General features: G+C 36.6%; 1 protein-coding gene across 1 annotated transcript in view; it reads left to right on the forward strand.

Moving 5' to 3' along the window:
- CFAP47 (cilia and flagella associated protein 47) overlaps positions 1 to 15,141 on the forward strand; it is a 510,608-nt gene that overhangs the window by 194,261 nt on the left and 301,206 nt on the right. The window contains exons 33-34 of the mRNA XM_057495502.1: positions 1,694 to 1,889; positions 14,929 to 15,026. Coding sequence (XP_057351485.1) covers positions 1,694 to 1,889; positions 14,929 to 15,026 — 294 coding nt within the window. The remainder of the gene's footprint in view (positions 1 to 1,693; positions 1,890 to 14,928; positions 15,027 to 15,141) is intronic.

The raw sequence follows: 15,141 nt of genomic DNA on the forward strand, positions 1-15,141 counted from the left end.
ATTAAAACGAGAGTAGCAGGGAATGGCAGCAGCCAGGCAGGCAGCAGGGAGCAAAGAAAAACAGAGGAGGAAAAGGAAGTTCATTTAACTCTTGCTCTCCACCAAACAAATCCCTTGCTATTTCTGAAGTTGGGTCACCTGGTGTCCAGTGTCTGCTTGGATCTACATGGCATGGGAACTAAGCCCCTACCACCCAGGATATGGGGGAGCCACAGGGCACTGGATGGAGTGAATTTACATTCTGAGAACTTCCCAAAGGCAAAGAAAGGAGACTTTTTGGGCAGGCTACTAAAGAGCATGCTTGTACAGCTGTTAGTCCTGTCTGGGTCACCCAGGTGACAGGAACTTGCAAGCCCAAATCAGAGATCTCAGTACCCTCTTCCTACTTGCCTGGAGTAGACCAGAGAGAGTGAAGACTTGTGCTCAAGTCTGGAAAATAGGGTGAAATAGAGAACTAATGACTGGAAGAGCACAGAGATAAGACGCAGTAAGTTGAGCAGTGAGAAGTCTTTATTTAAGACAAAAAGTACACCCTCAAAGAAAGGGGAGTGCAGGCAACCTCAGAGAGGAGGCATGCTTAAAAGCTGGTGATTCTATCTTTTAAGGATTTTTAAGAATGGGATAAAGAGCCAGCGGGATATGTAGGTTTTTCATCCAGTCTCATGATGTCTGTCTCTGTTCAGAGACACTATCTCATCAGCCTTTGTCTTCCAGATAACTCTATAAGATAAACTTAGCACAAGGAATTTATTGATCCTGTTCCTCTCCAAGATAGTGGTTTCCCTCAAGCATTGGGAACATATCAGTTAAGACTGCTTGCTTTGCCTTAAGATAGGCTGTTGGCTGATTACCAAAGAATATGTTAGGAATCTTACTTCCCAGCTCTCTGCTTTTAAAGTAGAATCTTAACCTTAAGATGGAGTCCCTCCTGTTCTTACTATGCTATCTATCTCGGCATTTTTAGGAAAATTAATCATGATGCTTGTCCCATGTCTCTGCCCTGTCTCGCTCTGTTCCTAAAATAGTTCGGAGCCCAAAAGGTGAAATGGCTGTCTTGTTATTCCTAACAAGCCTCTTTACACTACTACTGGGTTCATGTTAATGAGGTGGGTTTCCTGAGTTCTGTGAGGTGCTCTAGCAAATTAATTGAACCAAAGGAGGGGACTGTAGAAACTTTTATTTAATCTGTAGCTAGTTGGTCAGGTAACAACCTGGGCTTGCAAGTGCCATCTGAAGTGTAGGGCAGTACTGTGGGACTGAGCCCTTAGCTTGTGAAATCTAATGCTTTCTCTGGGTAGATAGTGTCAGAATTGAGTGGAATCACAGGACACCCAGCTGGTGTTGGAGAACTGCTTGGTGATGTGCGGAAGCACCCCACTCCTGCCCCAGTACACATACTGGAAATTGGTGACCAGAGCCCTTAGGTAATAAGCTTCTTTTTGTGAATTACATACTGGGGGGGCCTTATAGACAAGGTGCTATAGAAGCAAAATTTTGGGAGTTTAAAATGAGCATTAAGGAGTCATCTGATCTATTATTTTACTTGTGAATTGATGTGATTAACCAGAAAATGCCAATGCCTTCCTTTATACTTGTCATATTTTGTCATTTACTCTTCAAATAATAATTTAAAAAAAATTTCACATTCAAGTCTAGTGAAAGTTATCACTTTCTCTCTTTTACCCAATTTCAGGTTCTGGTACTATCCCGGGTTGTACCACGTTGCAGCAGTAATATGCCCCCCATACAAGGGCAACAACATTCACAAAAAGTCAATCCTTGTTTCATGTCCAGCAACATATATTCTAATTCTGAAAGGATTCTTCTTAGTTGGATGAATACAAATTATGAGAATGCCCGACATATTATATGGAAAAACTGTCAAAAAGGTAAGAACTTCTTTCTTTAAATACTGCAAATTGTACTGTGACAGTGTAGAAGGAGCCATGCAACTGGACTTAAAATCCATGGATTCTAGACCTGACTACAGCACGTACTCTCTGTTCTGCAAAAAAAATGCCTCTTAACATCTTCAAGACCAGTTTCTTTACATGTAAAATGAAAATAATAAAATGCGCTTCTTCAATTTATTTTGAGGAATAGATGATAAAAATTATATAGAGATGCTCTAGAAATTAAAGATAGCCTTAATATCATTGCTGGCATTTTCAGCTCTATAAGGTATTAAATTTAGTTGACACTTCTCTCTCATACCTTGTACGTAATTAGTTGAGATCAAGTTAAAATTGATTGAAAAACATCTTCCGTGTGGTGGGACAGCCATATTTGAAATCGCTAAGTGCAGTAAGGCTTCATGAATTTGGGGGGAGGTAGGTCATATTAGGCTCATATTTTTCACGAGACAAGGAGGTATTTGTAGATAGACCTGCTCCAGTGGCCAGGTGGGTACTCCCGGGTTCTGCCCTCAAGGAATGAGGTGCTAAAAAATTTCTACCTTAAGAGCCTTACCTCTTCTGAAAACATTCCAATTTGTTAGTGTGGCTGTGTTTTTTTCATCAGCAGCATTGACTGCACTGAGAAGGAGGACAGTGTGCATGTTGGTTGGTGATTTGGTTTCAATTCAGCTTCCCTGTTTCAAGTGAATACAAACCTGTTAATGTTCAGACCTGTTATGGGTTGTACTTAACATATGATAATTAAGTTTATTTTTTATACCAAACCCTCAGAGTTGAATCTAACCTGTGTAGATTATGATTTAAAATGAGACTTTGCATTACAGTTGCTCTTTACTTAAAGACATTAGCAAAATAGTGACATCAAGATTGAAAGAGATAACTGACATATTGAGATTACAGAACGGTAAACATAGAGTATTTTATGACCTTCTGAATGACATGCTGATAATATCGAACAATTTACCTTGAAACTACAACTTAACAAGATTCATATCTTAAAAAACTGTATTTGGCCCATTCAAAAATATAGAAAACAAGGTGCAGATAATTACTCCAGACTAATGGATGCAAATTACTGAGGCATAACACTTTAGTGTTATATGTACATATATTAGAAATTGATATGTTCATTTGTTATAAAATTATTATGGTTCTATATTTACTAACAGAATGGCCTATGCAAGTTAATTTCAAAGTTTGCTGCATCTTTCAGAATAATGCATTATAGGCACTGACCCTTTTGTTGTATTTTAAAATGCTGAGTCCCATGCCTGTGCAAAGCCTGTGCACTTCCTATTGGTTCTGCTTGGAGCATTATTTCCTGGATACCTTTATTCTCTTTCCCACTTCACACAAGTCCCTGCTCAACTAATCACTTTATCTGAGAAGATTTCCCAGTATTTTTTATAAAATTGCATATGCTTCAGTCCTTCTTTTTCTCTCTCTATTTTTTTCTCAGTAGCATTTTTCCAAAATAATATATATAGTCTGTCTCAGAATGTGAGCTTCTTAACTGTTCACTGCCGTGTTCTCAGAGCCTAGAACAGTGGCTGGAAAATAACAGATACCAAATATTATTTGAATAAATAAATGAATGAATGAATGCGTGAGTAAAGAGACAGTTTCAGGTTTTATACATTTTTCTACCCTATTCCAGATATTGAACATATATTAGCTTACCAGTTCATACCTTCTGGCACAAATACAGAGGTTGGTTGATTGGTTGAGGTGGAACAAGACACTTCACATGTTCAATGTATACCTGAGTACAGGTTTCCATGGTTAGTAACTGTGGACGTCCTTGAGAAACTGAAAGATTTCACTTAGGTTAACTTGGACTGAGAAAGTCGCACTCAGTGCCCCAGGTTTTTACCTGTCAACAGTGAGACTTTATTTACCCCGGCTCCGTTGGTAAAGCCTGACCATGCTTGCAGCTTAGTGCAGAGGTGCTGTGGGGGATAGGGCTGCACCCCAAACCTTTTGATTGAGAAACTGAGGGTGAGGCCTAGCAATCTGTTTTAATAAGCCCTCCGTGTAATTCTGATGCATACTAAAGGATGAACCAGTTAGGCTATAGTATCACAGTGGTTTCATTAGTGCTTCTAGATTGCTTACAGAATGGTAGTTGTTCATCAACAGTATTTCCAAAAAATCCCTCCTTTAAACAATTCCTTTGAAGTAATAATGGCTGAGAATTTCCCCAAATTGAATACGAAGGAGGATAAATGCCAAAAACCTTTATATCTAGGCATATTATATTCAAAATGCAGAAAAACAAAGAAAAAATCTTGAAAGAAGCCAAAGGGAAAAAATACCTATAAAGGAGCCAATGTAAGAATTACAGCCAATTTTTCAGGAATCGTGCAATCAGGAAGAGAATGGAGTAAAGTATTTAAAATGTTGAAAAGTAAAAAACCAATGCACCCTAACTAGAATTCTGTATGCTGTGAAATTCTCCTTCAATAGTGAAGGAGAAAACACTGTAGACAATAGGCAGTAGGCCTCACTGAACACATCTTTTGGGTAAACTTATCAGTTGGCAACTTTCAATCATCCTTATTTTGGAAAGTTTGTCCTCGTTCAAGCCAATGTGGCAACAAATACTTTTTTAGTTGTTCATGGATTTCCCAGCAACTCTTGAGAATTTAGCAGTAAAGCCAGCATGACAAGTTGATTCCTGATCCACTGTGGTTTTTTGTCAGCACCTCCATTTTTGTTACAACAGGTCTGATACATCTCTTTCATTAGAATGACTTTGCAATGATGAAGATCGGACTGGCGTGACAAGCAAGGGAACCTTCCCCTAGACAGAGGCAGGTATTTCTGGGAGTTTAGAGTGGTAAAGTTGGCAGCAGTGGGCTCCAAGGCCTGGCCAATAAGGGCTTTGAGTATCAGGACCATATTTTAGGACTTCATTCTCTTGGCCTTAGAGAGTCATGGGAAATGGCTGAGCTGGTGACTGCTGTGGTCAAATGGGTGTTTGGTCTGACATCAGAAAGTGCCCAAATTGAAGTATTCAGGGTCACACACTTTTGATCAGCACACCCCAGTTTAGCACTAAGAGCAGACTGAGATGTCTTCACTGTGGACTTTTTATGAATTTGCCAACAAGTAAGTACATGATGCCAGGCAGTCAGTCAAGGTTTGGGAAAGTTTCATTTCCTATCTACAGATAGTTGCTGGGAGCCACTTTTAAAGATATCCATCGTGTCTTTGAAAAATCCAGAGTATATGGAGTGTTGTGAAAGTCAGAAAGCGTTGTCCATGTGATGAGTGGACACCGGTCCCAGGTAAATAGGGAACCTGTTTAGTGCATGCCGGGAGGTATGTTTGCTCTTACACACTCATCCTTTTGTTTCCAGCAGCTCTTTGTATGGTGTGTGCTTATTAAGCCCTTTTATCAGTAGCGGTAAATAATGTTTGTCGCTGAGGAACCATTTTTTTCATGCCTTAGTGATAGCCTCTTCTTCAGTGGACCATGCCTCTGATGAAGTATCCTCTCTGTCATTCTTTTGGTCCCTTTGCTTCAATTTCTACATATGATTGCTAATGGAAATTTTATCATCGTATAAATCACCTGGCGATTTCAAGAGCAGCCACAGAACATTTCGCAATGGAAAGTTTAATTTCTGACAGGACTAGGTACTTTCATTTGACTGCACTTTGAACAAAATTCTGACATTGGAGCATTTTGAACTGTCTCTTCAAAGGAGCTCTGTTCTACAAAATAATGTCTTATTATTTAACTCATGTTTATTTCAGCATTTGTTCATGAAGCAACCATTGTAATTCTTATGAATGAAAAATACTGTTTAATTCTATTTTCTTCAGTGAAGCAGAGTTGCAAGTATTTGGCAACATTAATCTTTTAATTAACGTGCTATCTAAAGGTGCCCCAGTTTCATTTATTGTATTATAGTTTGTTAAAGTAAAGGATATTCAGTACACATTTGTGATATTGGATTGGCCTTTTAATATGCTGTATGTTCTTAAAACTAATGTAGTATAGCAGTTGTAAATTTGTATGTATTGGTTGTTTCAAATGTGTCTAATTTTCATTTATTAAATCAGAAAAATAGCCATTATTTACAAAGAACTTTATATTTTTTCCAGAAAATCCAAATTAGCATTTTAATGTTTAGCATTAAATATTTATCATCAATGTTGCAAGATTGAAATGCACACAGACAATAGATAAGGTATAATCTGACATTTTCATGGTGTATCTAGACTTTTTTATTTTGGGAATGTGACCGTCAGTCAATATGTAGAGGTCATGATTAGTGTGAAGCTCAGCATTAAATTCAGAGAAGTGCCAAGCAGTCAAACAAATGTGAAAACAGAAAGTTAAACCATTTCCACTGCATTAGCCGTGTGGTTCAATAAATCAGGGTGAACCAAGGCAATAATCATGTGTCCTGGAAAATGGAGGCTATAAAAATTCACCAACAGCCAAACCACATTCTTTTCTCTCCGTCATATACATACCTGTGTCAATGCTTTACAGCCAGAGACCACTGGGTGTGTATCTATAGTTGAATAAATTCCTTTTAGTGCTCATTGCAGTGAGGGAGACCACACCCTCAGGGACAGTGGTAATTGTGTGATTGAGTAACTTAATAAATTTATCTAGAGAGAAGAAGACTACAGTGAAGCTAATTCTTGAATTGGTAAAGAAGTTAGTCATTCTTATTAGCTGGGAGAGGGGGATGTTTGGTATTGTGTGGTTTACACAAGGAGCTTGTTTTTCTGTGTGCTTAGACAGTACTATGAAGTGCTCTTGTTCTGTCTCACTTCATCGCAGTGGCAGAGTGACCTTGTGTGATATTGGTATTCTGTGAGACAGTTTATGTCCAGGAAGAGCGTAACATGACCTAGCTATTAGTGCCAGCTCAGCGCCTACCAACTAAGGCCCAGCTGATGATACCAGGCAAGCTTTCAGATGTCAGGGACTGTTTTTCTCTTTTTCATCAAAATCACCAGATAGACTGACTTTATTAAGAAGCTTGAAGCATGAAGCATGACTTCATCTGAAACAAACCATTAGGGCCTATAAGAAATTATAAATTATTGCATTAATTACTACTAATATTTTGTGATATTGTGAATTGTAATAAGAAATATATATTTGGTCTTCCTTCCACTTTCCAGTACAGTTTCTGAAACCCTTGGAACTTCCTAAGTGATGAGAGAGATTAAGTATCTTTTGTCAGGTTAATGAGGTGACTTTTAGAATGCCTGCTTGGTCACCAAAGAATGGGGGTGGTTGCCAGGGAACTTTCAGTCCCACCCCCAATGCCAGACCTCCAAGAGGGAGAGGAGCTGTTGGTTGACTTGATCACCAATGGCCGATGATTTAATCAATCGTGACTATATAGTGATGCCTCCATAAAAACCCAAAAAGGACAGGCTTCAGAGAGCTTCCAGGTGAACACGAGACTTGGGGAGAGTGGTGTATTTGGAAGAGCATGGAAGTTTGCACCCTTCCCACATACCTTGCTCTATGCATCACTTCCATCTGGTTGTTCTTCTGTAACCTTTATCATACCCTTTTATAATAAACTAGTAAACTTAAGTAAATGTTTCCCCGAGTTCTGCGAGACAGTCTAGCTAATTCATAGAATCTGAAGGGGGAGGAGGTCACAGGAACCTCTGATTTATAGCCAGTCGGTCAGAATTAGAGGTAACATCCTAGACTTGGGTCTGTCATCTGAAGTGCAGGGAGGGGATCCTTGGAACCTGCGATCTATAGCCTGTTGGTCAGAAGAACAGATGTTAAACTGGGCTTGTGGCTTCTGAAGTAGAGAGCGGTCTTATGGGACAGAGCCTTTCACTGGCAGAATCTGATGGTGTCTTCAGGTATCTCAGTCAGGACTGAGTTTAACTGCAGGACACCCAGTTGGAGTCCTGAGCATTGTGTGGTGGTGTGGGGGGAAACCCATCCCCCAAACACTTCAGAATTGGTCTTAGAACCATTTTACGTTTGTAAATAGATGAGAGCATATGTTTCTAATAGCGACAGTTAACATCCCTGACATTTACTAAGTTTAAATAATCAATAGTAAAATCTGTCTACTAATAGTTTGCACCTTAATTCTTTCCCCATTATGGCCAGATGGTGCAATAATGTAGTCAGGTATTAGTTTGAGTCCATGTTGAGTCAGTATAGGCTGAGGTCTTAAAGGTCAGGGACCAGGAAATCAGTGTCAAGTTCCTTAAAAATATGAAAGGATAGATAAATTAAGGCATAAAGAGAAAACTTTTTTTTTATTTTTGGGAGAGGAAGGTTGTTCTTGCATATGTTGACTTTGTTGAATGTTCTTGAATTTATTATGTATATTCTATAATTTCTTTATCCCTGAACTGAATGATAGACATTTGTGTTGTTCGCATTTTATGGTTGTTATGCATAATGCCTCTACAAACATTAATAAACAAGTCATTTCTAGACATATGTTTTAATTTCTCTGAGGTTAAATACCTCGGAGTGGAATAGCTGACTCATACAGTAGGTGTATTTTTAATAGCTTTTTAAGATATTCCAATACCATAAAGCTCGCCCATTTAAAATATATGATTTAATGGTTTTCAGTATGTTGATAGAATTGTGCAACTATCATCACAAACTAATTTTAGACCATTTTCAATACCCTCCAATGGATACAACAGTCACCTCTCACTCCCCCAGTTGTAGGATAACATTTGCATTGTATCTCTATGGATTTCTCTATTCTGGATGTTTCATATAAATGGCATCATATGGTATCTTTGAGACTGTTTTTTTTTCAACTGCTATAATGTTTTTAAAGGTCATACATTGACAAATAGCATTCCATTGTGTGTCTGTGCCACATTTTGTTTATCTAGTCATCATTTGATGAACAACTGGGTTGTTGCTACTTTTGGCTATTATAGTGATGGTATGAACATTTGTGTAAAAATTTTTGTAGACATATGTTTTCATTTTACTTGAGTATTACAAAGAGGTGGAATCTCTGGATCATATGAAAACTGAACGTTTAACATTTTGAGACACTTCCAAACAGTTTTCTAAAGTGGTTTTATTTTCCCACTAAAAATGCATGAAGGTTCCAATTTCTGCACATCCTCATCAACACTTAAAACTGTCTTTTTGACTAGTGGCCATTAGGTGTGTTACCTAAGCAAGTTTGCATCCATTTGCCCATACACATTGTAAAGCCAAACACTGAAGCACGGTCTTTGCAGAGAGAAAGTTGTATTGTAAAGCATCTGAGCAAGGAGACAGGAGGCTAGCTCAAATCCGTCTCCCTTCCCCAACCTAAAAGTTAGGTTGGGAGGAAGGGTTTGGGCTTGGTAAAGGATTTGCAGGTGGGGAGGGGAATTTTGTAATGTCCCTTGGGCATGCACCCCATGCTTCTACATGGAACATATGTGCAATTCAGAGGGAACTGCTATGAAACATCCGGTGGAAATTCAGGCTGTGACATCAAAAGATGACTGGACAGGCAGGACCCTTCTGCACTGTCTTAGGGCATCCATGTTGATTTTTTTGGTTTGGACTAGTCTCTTCAAGTGCAGTTGCCTTCTTATCTGCAAGACAAAGTCAAGGACTTTTGTTAGCAACCCTGCAATGTCTGGTTTTAGTTCAAATTAACCCTGTAGTGTACAGTTTCAGGGTGTGTGAAGTGGTATTTTATTAGGGCATGGATTGCATTTCCTTAGTGACTAATGGTATTGCATATTCAGTATTTTCAGTCTGTAATATTTTTTCTTCAGCTTTTTCTTTTTATGTAGGATTACCTGGATTCTGTTAGGTAGGATTACTATTACTTCTTCTGTGGGATGAGTTTAAATTAACTAAATAAATTCTTTAATTGTTATTGAATTATTTTTATTTTCTATATTCCATTAAGTGAGATTTTGTAAGACATGAAATTAATCAATTTCAGCTAAATTTAAAAATATTGGCATAATATTATTTATTAATATATCTGTTCTCTTGTATGTAACAGGTATAATTATTTTCCTTTTTATTTCTGATATTGCTTTCGTACATTTGTTTTTGTTTTTGTTTTTTCCCCCTTCACCTATTTCCCCCATTTTCCCCGCTTCCTTTCCTATGGAAACCACCAGTCTGTTGAACTGATTTCTTTTTTCAATCAGTCTTTCTCCATAGTGATTATTACCTTGGTACAGATTCTTTTTTTTTTCCAGTTTAATGATGCAATTATATGGAAGATCTACCAAGTATTACATGCATTAACTCAGTCTCATGAGGTTGATCTTATAATTATTTTTGTGGCTGATCTTACAATTAGAGTTCATGTGTCTTCATAATTTAACTACCTTTAGAAGCAAGATGATTTCTGCATTAAAACATACATTACATTTCATTTGAAAACACAATTAAAAAGTAATATATTATCTGTTATGAATGTAGACACAAAAATCCTCCTAAATACTAGCAGAGAGAATTCAGCAACATTTTAAAAGGATTAAACAAAATTACTCGGTGATGTAAATACCAATCAATGTGATATGCCATATTGATTTAATAAAAGGAGAAAAAAACAACATTTTAAAGGATGCAGCAATAAAAAAGTAACATTTACTAGCAAGAGACTTATTCTAAAAATATGTAAAAAACACAACTCAACAGTAAAACAACAAATAACCCAGTTGCAACATGGGCAAAGGATCTGAATAGACATTTCTAAAAAGAAGATTAAGCAAATGGCCAGTGAGCACCTGTAATTAGCCATTAGGGAAATGCAATACAAAACCACAATGAGCTAGCTAGCCCTTGAGACCAACTTAAGAAAGAATGATAAACTATAATAAGTATTAGCAAGGAGTTATAGAGATTAGAACCTTATACATTGTAAGAGATTACAGTATGGTGTAACCACTTTGCAAAACAGTTTAATGTTAAACATTTTAACATTTCTCAAAATGTTCAAAATAAATTGATAAGATCCAGCAATTCCACTCATCAATTTATACTCAAGATAACTGAAAACATATGTTCACACAAAAATTCTTATATAAATGTTAAATCTTATATAGCAGCATTATTCATAATAGCCAAAAAGTGGACACAACCCAAATGCTCATAAACTGATGAATGGAAAAAGAAAATGTAGCATATATATATTTTTTCATAAAGAGGAATATTATTCAGCCATTAAAAGGAATGAAGCACTGATGCATGCTACAGCATAGATGAACCTTGAAAACATTGTTGAGTAAAAGAAGCCATAAGACAAAAAGGCACATATTTTATGATTTTGTTTCTATGACATATTCTGAATAAGTAAATCCCTAGTGAGTGAAAACAGGTTAGAGTTTTTCCAGTGGATGAGAGAAAGGGGAAGTGGGGAAAGACAGCTAATGGGTATGGGGTTTCTTTATGTGTTGATAAAAATACTCTAAAATTAGATAGTGGTGATGGTGATGATTATACTCTGTGAATATACTAAACAATGATGGATTGGACAATTGAATTGGGTGAAATTTATGTCAATTATATATCAATAAAACTGTTATAAAAATGTACTGCTATAATCACCTGAATTTAGTTTGTATACCAATTACGATCTTTGTAAAAGTAAGTGAATGTACTTATTCCTTTAATGCATAAAATGGTTCAGTTTTATGATTAATAGTCTTATCTCTAATTCATAATCCTATTTAGGACCAGCATTTAGTACTCTTAATATTTCTGAATATTTGAAGTCATATAATGTAAAACATAAAAATACAACTTCCAAATTAAAATTAAAAAATAAATCTGTGGAACATCATTTGAATTTTCTGGTTCCTGACAAGTGAGGACTAGATTAGCAGGTTCCCTCTCTCCTTCCCTCCCTCTCCTGCCTTCTTCCTGTTCCTCTCCTTCTCTTTCTCTCTCTCCCTTTCACATACACACAAAAAACAACTCTAGACCAACACTTCTCAGACAGTAATGTGAATATAAATCACCAGTGAGAGAGCCTGAGGTCCCTAGGGGCCACCATTATAGGGAGGGTCTGTATCCCCTTATAGGTTTTTACTCACAAACCTCACTGGTCACTCACAGAAATGACTGTAGTGAGTCTGGAGAATATGCTCCCCCACAGTGCAGACTTCCATAGTCCGTAAAGGACGAAAGCATTACTGTATGGCTGGAGGACCACCCACACTACCGTCCTTAGGGCCCTGGTGAAAACTCAAAAGAAACTTAAAAAATAATAAGCCACCTCTATCCCTGGGAAAGGAGCTTAAATTCCATATGAAATCAAGTAGAAATTTCAGAAGAATCTACAAGAAAGCTCCTAGAAGTAGTATAAGAATTTATCAAGGTTGTAGTATGGATATATGATCTGTATACAAAAATAAATTCTATTTCTATATAACGGCAGTAAACAATTAGAATTTGAAGTAGAACAATATATAATTTACCATAGCACCATAGAATAAAATGCTTAAGTATAAACCTAATGAAATATGTGCAGGGTATATGTGCTGAACATTATAAAACACTGATGAAAGAAAGAGAACTAAATAAATAGAGAAATATACCATATACCTGGGATTTGGAAGACTAAATGTAGTAGTTAAGATGTCAGATTGCTCTATAGATTCAATATAACCCCAATGAAAATCCTAGCACATTTTTTTGGTAGATATTAAGAAGTTGATTCTAAAATTCACATGGGATTTTGGGGGTGATAAAACTTCTATATGAAAATGTGGTAAATGCATGACAGTGCATCTTAAAATCCTGGGAATGTACACCACAAAGAGTGAATGTTAGTATGTTTTTTTTAAATCAACCAAGACGTAGAAGTAATCCAGGATGGGATGCAGAGTGTGACAAATGAATCCAGCTGCATTACAAATGTTCCACAACCTCACTGAAAGTAATGGAGAAGAGCGGGGCTGACTTAATTCTCTTTTGAAAACTATGTCATGGCTGCACACTGTAGAAGTAAAGACAGGAGGAACTCTACATGCACAGATTATTGTAGTTTCTTACAATGATAGGTTTGCAATTCTGAACACTTTATACTAGGGTTGACAAATAAGTAAATATATTGTAGATAATGAGAGCCAGGTTTTTCACTGTTGAAGCAGAAAGTTAGAAATAAGGAAAGGAGGAAGGTCATAATGAATCCCGTGGTGCTGGATTACAGATGGTGGAGTTGGAAGTAACAATATAACTCTGTTTTTGCTTTATTGTTCTGTGTTCATTAGTTTCTAGTTAAGAGATTTTTCCTTAGTTGTTTTCTCCTTGTGCATGTAATCTTTCCTCAACAAGATGTTAAAACTCCTTAAGGGAAATTTCTATCCCTTCTCTAATATCAGTATAAGATGGATGCGATATTTACAGGATATGGTCGATGTACACACTTAAATGACTCACTGTCTACTTGAAAGTCTACTAAATTGCTTTTTTTCAAATTAAGGTTAGAATTACTCTTGTTCATAGAAAAACTAACACTGGCTACAAAGTGAGACCCTTTGCTTTTATTAAAAGCCAAGGGTGGCAAATACACATTAAGAGAAGCACATTTAGGTTATAATTATTCAGCCAACTAGAAATGTGCATTTTAAAATCATTACTTTGTATCGGATCCTTATATCAGGTGTACAATTGTTCATAGGTTTCTGTCATGAAAAATACTTTGGAAAATATAGTGCAGAATGTTTGGCTTGTATTAGTTAAAAATGGCTAGTGATCTTTGCTATACTGGTTGTGTAGTCATATGCTATTGAAATCCTGTAGAAATGTTCAGTGCTGTTTCATCTCACATGAAAGAGTAAGACATCTGTGGTTCCAGAGAAAACTAAGTCTTCCAGTTCCAGATGTAAAGCGATCCTGGTTTGTGAGGTTAATATACATGTCATGAACATATTTGTCATGGTTTCTCTTCACAGAAAATGGGAATGAAGGGATTTGAGATTTATGCATCTCACCAATTCCCCCCACCCCCTTGTTTTCACACAAGAAATCATCTCAAATCATAAAGAATCGAGGCCCTTTTGGAAACTTTTTACAAAAGGAAATGTTATGCTCAATATAGCAATAATGTCTGATGTTCAAATCACCCTCCTTCCCTCATTTCTGACAGTCGCTTAGATATTTACTAGATGTCCAGATACTTTCACTTTTTGTTCCAGGTTTAGCACAGTAGGCATTTGTATAACTGAGCATTATTTTTATTACTGCTTCATCTTTTTTTATCTTATGAAATTTTGAATTTTATTATCACACATGGATAAATTCATCTTTAAAAAAATTCTACACAGAAATTTTGGAATAACAAGTGAAAGGCTTTCTCCCCTTTTCCTTGTGTCCCATCCTGCTGTTAGGAGCTTGAGATGTATTCCTTTTTTTTTATTATTAAGGTATCATTGATATAGAATCTTATGAAGGTTTCATTCACATGAGCAACACTGTGGTTCCTGCATTCACCCGTGTTATCAAGTCCCCCCCACACACACCACTGCAGTCACTGCCCATCAGCATAACTACTCCTCCATCTTGTGTTACCTTTTATAGGTCAGTTCTGGGTTTTTTTAAGCCATAAATCTCTAACCTCTTCCCCGTACTTACCCTACATGTGAAGAAATTTCTGCAACAAATAGAGAAACTAGCACTCAAACTTTAGGGTTACAAGAAACCCCATGCCTTCTGAGCCTCCTTTATCCATGCTGATGATTGTTGATCAAACATTTGATCTCCAAGGTACTCAACAGAATGAGTAATTTTGAAATACTGGGTTTTCCTTCCATGGCTGCATGGTAATATATTCTTCCAAATGGTTCTAACAGAAACAAAGGAGACAGCTTTCAATAAAACCTCACAGATATATTTCATGACATTAAGCTTCTGAGGTTTAAATTTTATATTTATTTCCAAAGTAATATGCTTTCTCTTTTGTAAACAAAGGCAAAGATTTATTTGACTATTGCTCAAATTTCCATAAGGTATCTTTTTTAAAATGAAAAACTCTTGTTATATTTACTTTTTTTTTTTCTGGAACAGGTGTTATTCCCTGTGAGAGATGGATAGTAAATTTTGACGAAGACCTTTTAGATGGCCTTGTTTTTGCAACACAGTTGGGAGCCTATTGCCCATTTTTGGTAAGTTATTTTTATGCAGAGTGGCCTATTATTTTAAAGAATTTAGTAATTAAAATTGGAAGTATTTTCTGCAAAACTGATTCTTTTAAATGTTTTTTAAGTTAACACTTGAATC

This window comes from Manis pentadactyla, chromosome X (assembly GCF_030020395.1).
Source record: "Manis pentadactyla isolate mManPen7 chromosome X, mManPen7.hap1, whole genome shotgun sequence".
NCBI classification, from domain to species: domain Eukaryota; kingdom Metazoa; phylum Chordata; class Mammalia; order Pholidota; family Manidae; genus Manis; species Manis pentadactyla.